The sequence below is a fragment of the Kryptolebias marmoratus genome, linkage group LG18, assembly GCF_001649575.2.
Source record: "Kryptolebias marmoratus isolate JLee-2015 linkage group LG18, ASM164957v2, whole genome shotgun sequence".
NCBI classification, from domain to species: domain Eukaryota; kingdom Metazoa; phylum Chordata; class Actinopteri; order Cyprinodontiformes; family Rivulidae; genus Kryptolebias; species Kryptolebias marmoratus.
Genome location: NC_051447.1, coordinates 19,917,527 through 19,926,851, shown reverse-complemented (window position 1 = coordinate 19,926,851; position 9,325 = coordinate 19,917,527). Strand labels below are relative to the sequence as shown.

Sequence of the window (9,325 nt, the reverse complement as noted above, 5' to 3'; positions counted from 1 at the left end):
CATCATTAGCTGTCATTTCTTACGCCTCACTCAGCTTTTAAATGAAGTTTTTAACATTAAAACAGACAAAAACCTGATCATACAGAAATTAAAACTATATATTGTTGGCTTCTAAGTCACTGTCAGAGAAAACTAAAGTTTTTTAAGCAAAATAAGAATCAGAGACTCGATCTGAACCAGACTAGAGGACCGGATGAAATGTTACAGAGGGCCGGATCTGGCCCGCGGGCCTTGAGTTTGACACGTGTGCTTTAAACCAACAGAAGGATTTCAATGAGATTCTCAGAAAGTTCTGGTTCTCCTTCAGAGGCCTGTTTCGATAAACCGGGTCAGTTTGTTCCGGTCCAGGTGGAGGAGCTGCGGCGGCAGGCCCAGTCGTACCGCCATCGAGCCTGGGGAACCAACTTCTGCAGAGACCACCTGAGCCAGCTGCTGTCTGACCACAACGTCCTGTGGGAGCCCACCGCCGCCGCCGCCGCCGACTCCCCCGCTGAGACCCCCACCCAACGCCTGACCCCTGACCCCTCGCCTGAACCGGACGGCCGCAGCGCTTTCTGCGTGGAGGCCCTGGACCTGGCCAGGTGAGAAACAGAGGAGGGGAAACCAAGACGTGGTCTGAAAACTCACCTGAGCTGTTTCTGTCCAGTAACTCCAGCAGGAAGTCATCATCTGAGCGGAGATCCGCCTGGGGAGGAGAAGAAGAAACGACAGATGAGTACGTCTCTCTTTCTTTGTCAGTCTGAAGACGGCTTCATTTAGCAGATAATTTGTCTGTTTTTATAAAGCATAAATCTTTTATTTGGTTTGTTTCCTTTTAATCAGGCAGCTGTGATTAAATCACAACCTTCAGAGGAAATTATTCATCTGTTCTTCAGAGAAAGATAAAAGTTTTACTGACATTTAACAGAAAAACTGCATTAAAATAGACTTTTAATGTGACAGTTTTAAATTTGACCATTTGTTTACACTTGATGAGGGCGATCATGTAACTGCCTCTGTGTTTATTTTCTTTGTCCGTTAGCAAAATATCTCACGACTTATTTGACGCTCGGAAGGAAACCGTTTGCTCTGATTCAAGATGGCCGCCGCAGCTAACCGACCTTGGCTGACAGAAAACATGGCTGCAGGTTAGATAGTTACTGTTCGAACATGTTTAAAACTCTGGCAGCGGGCGATAAGCATTCCTTACAGATGACGCCGCCCGCAGGGCATGATGGGTAATGTAGTGAACAACCTGCGAACTTCCTGATCTGTTAGCTGAGGCTGATTAGTTGTGGCGGCCATCTTGAGTAATTAAATCTGCCCCCTGGTTCATGAGATATTTTGCTAACAGAGACAGACAGTCTGCGGGGGTCAAAGGTCATCCATCAGAGGTTAGAAGTGTTCTTAGACTCCTCGAGCTTTTTCTTTTTCTGTTTTAAAGACATTATTCCTCGCAGACGTTGATTTATGTTCTTTAAAATCTGTATTTGGAAAAACAACAAATTTATAGTTTAAGCAGAATTAAGTTGGTGAGTTAAACTTAAAATCAGTTTAAACAGATTTTAAAAGGTTTCCATCTTTAATTTTGGATTCTAACGGAAACAATCCAAGGTTCAAATGAAACGTTTTACTGTTAACAGCTGATTCAGGGTTCGAGCCGGGCGATGCATCGACGTTAATTCAGTAATCTGCAGAGGACGGGAGACACTCAGGTCTCCAAATGTCCACAGAGGACTAATCTGAACTACTGGCAGTCAGGAGGAGACCAAAGTTTTCCATCTTATGATATAAAAACAACGACATCACAAATATTTAAGTGCTGAAGTTTTTCCAGGCGCTCAGTTCGTTGTCCTGAAACGATCCCAGCGTGAAACTCAGCCTCATCTGTTTGTTGACAGCAGGAGGCAGATTTCAGACCCAAACATGTTCTGGCTTCGGCTGACAGGAAGTGAGTCAGAAGTCTCGGCTTGTTTCTCAGTAACCAGGTGTTTTCTGTGAGCAGAGACGAGGGCAGGTTACCGACGCCGAGGCTGAAAACGAGGCCGGTTCAGAGGACTCACCACGACCTCACCACACCGGCCGCAGGTGAGCACGTCCTGATCCAAGCAGCCGACGTCCCGGAGCTTTTTTTTTTAAAAAAACCTTCGAGTTTCCACTTCACTGTGACACACAATCATTTCAGCTTCATCAGGGCTTTCAGAGGCGTTAGGGATAAAACATCACTGATTTTATTGGTTTAAAGCAGCTGAAACTGAAGCTGGAAGATGAACAAGTTTCCTCACTTTTTAACTTTATTTAGGACATGATGGTTTACAGGAAGATTGGAGGTTCAGCTGAGGTTTAAAAGACCTGAAAAACTTTCCAAGAAAGGAGCTCGTGTGATTAACAGAAAACAAATTACACCTCTAACTGTAAAACTCCTTAAAGACGACATTTTGAGCTGATGAGCTTAAAAACTCACTGCTGAGCACGGCAGTGGACCCATCATGCTCTGGGCTGATTCTGGATTCAAGTAATTCAAAGGAAATTACTGCTGCAGTAAAAACAGGAAGAGGTTAAAACTGGAGCTTCTGCAGACTTTGTGCCATTTTAGCTGCTCATAAAACAAAACCTTCGGCTCATTCAGCTGCTGTCTTTTACGGATCTTTCCTTTGAGATCTTCTGAAACTTTTAGCTTTTATCTGTTGTTCGGCTACCTTCAGCTAGCATCTTAAGCTAATGTTTTGCTACTTTTAGCTTGAACATCATTTTTCAGTTTTCCTGGCGTAAAGTCATTCAAAGAACGAATAAAATGCAAATAATTATATATTTATATAAATGAGGACACCTGTTAGCGCTGATCTGTGTCCGTCCTCCAGGGGGCGCCATACTTGTGGGCAAACTGCACAACGCAGACAAGCAGCAGGTAAGAAAGACGATAACAAACCAACTGATCCGTTAAATGACGTTAAGCTACGGCGCTCAGGTGACTCTGCCTGCGTTCAGAAGTGTGGGACAGCCGTTACCACGACAACAGGGGCGGAGCCTGCTGCCAACGCAACAGCCAGACACAAAGAGGCGTGGCCTGAGGTGGTCCCCGGCCTCTCCCCTGAGCACAAACCAGCCTCCAGCCCAACGTTTGAACCAACCCGGACAAAGCAAGCGTCCCCTTCACCTGTAGCCCCGCCCCCTCTAATCTCCCCGCCACAACATGGCATCCAGGGCGCCATGAGGCACCCGGACTTCCAGCACAACGGTGAGAACTGAAGGTTCTGGTTCTTTATCAGCAGACATCAGTGCAGCTCATGTAGCTAATTAGCTCCTGTGGCTAATTAGCTACTGTGGCTAATTAGCTAACATGAGCTAATTAGCTCCTGTGGCTAATTAGCTAACATGAGCTAATTAGCTAGCAGGAGCTAATTAGCCACAGTAGCTAATTAGCTAACAGGAGCTAATTAGCTACTGTGGCTAATTAGCTAACATGAGCTAATTAGCTAACAGGAGCTAATTAGCCACAGGAGCTAATTAGCTAACAGGAGCTAATTAACTATCAGGAGCTAATTAGCTAACAGGAGCTAATTAGCTACAGAAGCTAATTAGCTTGTCACCACAGACGAGCGTCACTGCAGCTGTTAAACTCCTGCACTCTCTGTATGAAGTTTCATCACATGAGTAAAATAAATTTAACATCCCAGAAAACAAACGAGCTGCGATTTTAGCTCAATGTCACCAAAAATATATTTAGTCATCAGAACAATTAAAGTGCTTTAATATAAACGACTCTGAGCAGTAAAACCCTCCACACCTGATAACAGCTGATTTAATGACGTGTCAGACGGAGGGTTTTATTTATAAAATAAAACCCTCAGCAGGTAATGTTTTACAGTTTAAAACATGGCTGTGATTCTTCTGAATATATTTTGGAGACATGGAAACCTGAGGAAGGAAAGAAGAAAGCCACGGTGTTGGATAACTCCTGGACTTCCCCTCTGGTTACTTCCTGCTTCGCGGTTCTCAGGGGAGCCGATTGTGCCCAATGTGAAAGAGGAGGATGTCGGTGTCTGTCTGTAACTACCTGCTCGTTTCTCGGCAGGTGAGCTGGGTCTGAGGTTCCGGGAGCCGCCGTGCTCCGGAGGAGGCTGCGCCTCCGACGAAGGTGATCCTCCTCATCGTCTTTAAAAGCACCGTTTACGCTCTGAGCTTCACATTAAATCTGTTCTTTTTACGTCCCGACACCCAGACGATCGTCTCTCAGTGATGTCATGGCGCTCGGCGGCCTCCTGCTCTGCAGCGTCCGCCATCTTGGAGCGCGCTCGGAAGAGACGGGACAACTTCTGGGGGAAAAGATGACCTCAGGATGCAGAAATTTGCCCGAATCATGTATTTCTGTAGGAAAATTAAAGTTGTTACAGACGATGCACAGAATGTTTGATGTTGGAGCTTCCTGTGAGTTTGAAGGATAAAAGCAGCACAAAGCTCCGATCTGAAGGTTCATGTGTCATTTTAACAAAGGTTTTAGCCTGTAGTCACCTGCTGCAGGTAAAAACAAACAGGATTAAATCAAGAAGACAAATGAGAAGGGATATTTGTTTTAATTAAAATAAAATTGAACATATCTGTGGATAAATCCAACATTTCATGTGTCCGTTAACCGTTAAAATAAAGTTTTTGATCATCAGGAAGAAGCTGAGCAGCTGGGAGCTCCTGACATTTTAAAACATAATTAAACTTTTAGTAAAAAATCTTTTTATTTTATACGCAGTTAAAAGTTGTTTAATTAAAGACCTTTTATCACCGTCTGCCTCTGATGAGAAATAACTCTGAGGACGACTCTCAGCTGCTACCACTCCGAGCTTTGGCTCCTTTTCTGGAAAACTGACTGAATTACGGCCATGTTTGGTGTTGGCTGTGGCAGCCATCTTGGCTTGGATTGATCAGTTGTAGACGAGCTTCTTTAAAATCCATCTGCTGCTTCATGAAATATTTTGCTAACAGGTGAGTTTTCATGTTTTTCTTTTAGTTCAGCTCCATCATCAAACCCTCCAGAGTCCGTTTCTCTGGTTTCAAACGTTAACGACTTGTTTTTAGAGTTTCTGTGGGCTGATTGTGGGCGGAGTTACCTCCTTAGAAGGAGGCGGGGCCAGCTGTGGCAGACCGCTGCAGGACGCTGAGGAGGTTCCTGTCGCTGCGTTTATCAGGGAAAATGGAAGCAGAAGAAGAAGCAGGTTTGGTCTGGAGTGATGCTGTCGGGAACTGGAGCCCCCGAGCTTCACGATGATGTCACACAGTCTGGGAGGAGCTTCACCTCCGGATGGCGGGAGGAGGCCGGCGCCGATCTGACAGGGAGGAGGCCGGCGCCGGTCCGACAGAGGGAGGAGGCCGGTGGCGGTTGGATGGTGAAAGGTGGTGGTTCTGGTTGGACGTCAGGAGGTGTTGGTCCAACAGTGGGAGGCGGGGAGTGGCAGTTGGATGACAGGAGGCGGCCGGCGCCGGTCCTCCAGGTGGGAGGAGGCTGATGGCGGTTGGACAGCGGGAGGCCGGACAACAAGAGGATAAGTGGTTGAGGTGGTGGTTGATCGACGGCAGGTGCCGGTCAGACGGGAGGCGGCCGGTGGCAATAGGCGGTGGTTCTGGTCGGGCAGCGGAAGGAGGCCGGTGCCGGTCCTTCAGGCAGTGGTTCTGGTCGGGCAGCGGACGGATGCCGGCGCCGGTCCTCCAGGTGGTGGTTCTCCTGTTGAAGGTTTGTCTCTCAGGTTCTCCTCCTGCAGTCCGTCTCCAGACTCTGGTCCATCAAACCTTCTGGTCCTTCAGGAGCTGAAGGTTCAGCTGCTGGAGGTTTGGGTCGGTTCCCCCCCACGCTGTCTGGATCTGTTACTTCCTGTTTGGCTCTCCATGCGTCACACTTCAGAGGGATCAAAGCGCTGAAGAGACCCAGGGAATTTTTAAAATCATTAATTATTAATTTTAGTGTAATTTGTTTTAAAACAAGCAGCTTTTATGACTTTCCTTTGATCTCCGTTTTAAAACACTTCATTTCCTCTTTAAAGCAGGAATTCCCAACAGCCCTGCAGCGTTTCCACTCTGACGTGACGTCGCAGCAGAGGAAGAACAAATATCATCACTTCCTGCGGCCTGAAGGATCCGCTTGCTCTCAACAAACAGGAGAGGCGGCGGCGGGTGAATTCCCCTCGTAGGAAGCAGAACAAACAAGCTGCAGCTGACGGAGGCGGCGGGCGCTCCGGTGACGGCGCTCCGGTGACGGCGGGCGCTCCGCACATGTTAGGATCCACGTTTAATGAATCCTCAAACAGGATCAGAGATTTGATCGTTAAAGGCTTCAAAAGATCTGATTCACATAAAATAATTTGTTTAATCCGACATTTTCAACAAATAAAAACAAACACTGGGATCTTATCCACTTTAAAGATGTTTCATTGGATGAGTTTTTGTTTTAAAGTCATTAAATTAAACTGAACTGACACCATTTTTATTCATCCTGGTTTATTTTTAGTCCAAAATGTTCAATTTGCTGTAAAATTTCAAACCTTTTTTATATAAAAAGTGGTTTAAATGAAACTAAGGTTCCTTGTGGGGATGACTCTCAGCTACGACCACGTCTTATTTGACCTGTAAGACTAAATGAATTATAGCCAGCTTTGTGTTTGATTAGCTGTGGTGGCCATCTTGAATTAGGCTGACTGTAGACGTACGTCCAGCGATAACTTTAAATCCACCCACTGGTTCATGAGATATTTTGCTAACAGATAAACAAGCTCAAAGATGAGCCGCAGCTTGAAGGCCCAGATTTCAAAACGGTGGGAAATAAAAACAGTTTAAGGTTAGAATACTGGACCAGGGTTAATCCAGGAATCCTAGAGTATTTATTACCTTTACTCCCTGTGGAAACCCTGTGGACGCAGGTGGAGCTTCAATTCTGGGCATTTAATGACTTTATTTGAGTTAAAAGTAAAAACATCCCAAAAACTATTCAGCTTTTTAATTTGAACCTTTATTGGGTTTTTGATGATTTAAGTAAATCTGGTTCAAATTTCTATTCCAGAGCTTCTATATTCAGTTTTAAACCCTTGAAATAAAACTGGCAGCTTCCACAATCCAGAGCTACAAACAAATCCTGGTGCCGACCCGGTCCAGAGGCGGCGCCGGCTTCTCTGGGATCCATCTGGGTCCCACTGAGGAAACCTGGATCAGACGGATCAGGACTCCAGACCTTTGATGGGAGAAATGGACCAAAGAGGAAAAGGATCATCCAGACTGTCAGCAGCAGGTCCAAAAGCCCGGTTCTGATGGGCGGATGGTCCGAGAGGCTGCCATCAGAGCAAGAAGCTCCAGGTCCAAACGCTGACCCACAAGAACCAGGAGGAACCCTCCTGAGTTTGGTGGTCCGATAAGACCACAAAACCCAGTAAACCCAAGAACACTGTGCCCACTGTAAGGCACGGGGGTGGCACCATCATGCTCTGGTTCTGTAATAATCTGGGCTTAAAACTACAAACTGGAAAGAAGCTGAATTTCCTCGGTTTGGACTGAAATAATAGTAATTGTGGTGGAAAGTTTTGAGGTTTGACATCAGGCTGAAAGTAGAGCAGCTGGTTTGATTTCCAGCTCCTCGAAGCTTCTTCAAGCGACATATTCAGCCGAAACGAGAAATCCCCCCCCTCCCCCTGGGTGTGATGTAACGGTGGCTTATAGCGTAACGAACTTTTAACCCATTCATTGTTTTGAACAATTTATCGAGTCCCAGTGAGCTCAGGGTTCAGGCAGAGGTGAATCAAACTGCAATGTTTGATGCTTTTGGGTTATTGTAAGACAGGAAGTGACCAGTTTTACGAATAAATCAGACGCTGGGGGGCTTTCAGAGCTGCACCATGAGTTGTATTCTGTGATTTTAAAAGAATACATCGAGTCGTCGTCTTGATTCGAGCTGCTTCGGCTGTTTTGTTGAATTTGAGAAGCGAGGCGCCGCCGAGCCACAACAACCTCAAAGACCAACGATTTATCTTCGAGGAACGCCGACTCAGCGTTTTGTTTTACTGTTTATAGTTTCTTCTGTTTGTTTTCTGAAGCGTCAGCAGACTTTCAGCCGTTTCAGCCGTTCAGGTGTCAGAACGTTCGGCTCGTTCGGAAAGTTTCAGCTGTCGCTTCAGGCTTTTGTTTTTATTAAATATTTAACTTTATTTACAGTTTTCCACTGAAATGCATCCAGGTTTTCGTCAAATCCTTCAAAAAACTTGATTGATTTGTCTCTTCATGCCTCCCTATGTGTCCTTCTTTGTCTCCTTGTGTCCCTCTTTGTCTCCTTGGACATGTTTTTCTGCTCCTCGTTTCTTCTTTAAATATTTCACCCAACTTTCAGCCATGATTCAGCTCACTTTCAATCAGCCTTTTCTCTGTATTTTTGCAGAAAATGCACATTTTTCTAGTTTAAAAACTGAAATAATAAATTTTCTTTTATGTTTTAATCATAAAACAATCTGACGCTCAGGGATACGTAACCAATCAGAAAAGCTTCGGCTCTTCCAGTTCGAGTCACGATAAACGAGCCGTTTTATCTTAAAAACCAACAACATGAGGAAAAGACTGCGATGCAGGAAGTAAATTCATCCGAGCAACTTCTGTAAATGAATACAGCAGGAATTTGGAGTTTTATTTTGACAAAGGCTGACAGAGGAAGCCTGCAGCTCCAGTTTAGTCTCGGAGGGATTCTCACGCCCACATCCAGGACAATAAAAAAACACTTGATCCTTTTAATCCTTTAAATGATGGAAGATATCCACCAGGAAAATCCTGAAGTTGGGCGTTCGTGCATCTCTCAGAGGGTCACATTATGCCCTGAACAAAAAGGGAAGCGCTTCTGGTGATCTGATGTTTTGCGGTGTTCCCCAAGGACTTACACTCGGCCCATTTTTATTTGTTTTATTTGTTAGATCCCTTCAGGAAGTACTGATTTATGATATTACAATATTTACTAAACAACTGAGTCCTACACAACCTGCTGCTTCATTACCTTTCCTATTTTTATTTGAGTCATAAAAGCAGCCAATCCGTGCCTTTCTCCCCCCTGTAGCTTACTGTAACACACTTCCTGTGGGGGTCAGTGGGTCCACCACTGGCCGGATGCAGAGCGTCCAAAATATGAGCACATCTCCATTTTATCCTCACCCCATCGTACTTTAGGAGCATTTTAAAATGCTTTTAAATCTCTGAATGAAGAAAAACCTTTTCTTCTTCTTTTTGGCTTTTAACTGATTGAACTTTATTTGATTTTCTCTGAGTTACTATTGTTTATAAAAAGGCTGCAGATTAGAATTGATAGTTTTATCTGGTTTTTAATTTGACTGTTTTA

General features: G+C 45.0%; 1 protein-coding gene across 6 annotated transcripts in view; it reads left to right on the top strand.

Moving 5' to 3' along the window:
• The window catches only part of mdm1 (Mdm1 nuclear protein), a 12,261-nt gene extending 6,922 nt beyond the window's left edge, over positions 1-5,339 (top strand). The window contains exons 9-15 of one of the 6 annotated variants that reach the window (XM_037981351.1): positions 334-581; positions 647-715; positions 1,985-2,067; positions 2,841-2,887; positions 2,971-3,217; positions 4,055-4,117; positions 4,202-5,339. In XM_037981351.1, the coding sequence (XP_037837279.1) occupies positions 334-581; positions 647-715; positions 1,985-2,067; positions 2,841-2,887; positions 2,971-3,217; positions 4,055-4,117; positions 4,202-4,311 (867 nt within the window). In that variant the 3' untranslated portion in view covers positions 4,312-5,339. Of the gene's footprint in view, positions 1-333; positions 582-646; positions 716-1,984; positions 2,068-2,840; positions 2,888-2,967; positions 3,218-4,054; positions 4,118-4,201 lie in introns of all 6 variants that reach the window. The other 5 variants (XM_037981354.1, XM_037981353.1, XM_037981352.1 and 2 more) reach the window with 5 other exon arrangements.
• Positions 5,340-9,325: the final 3,986 nt, after the last annotated feature.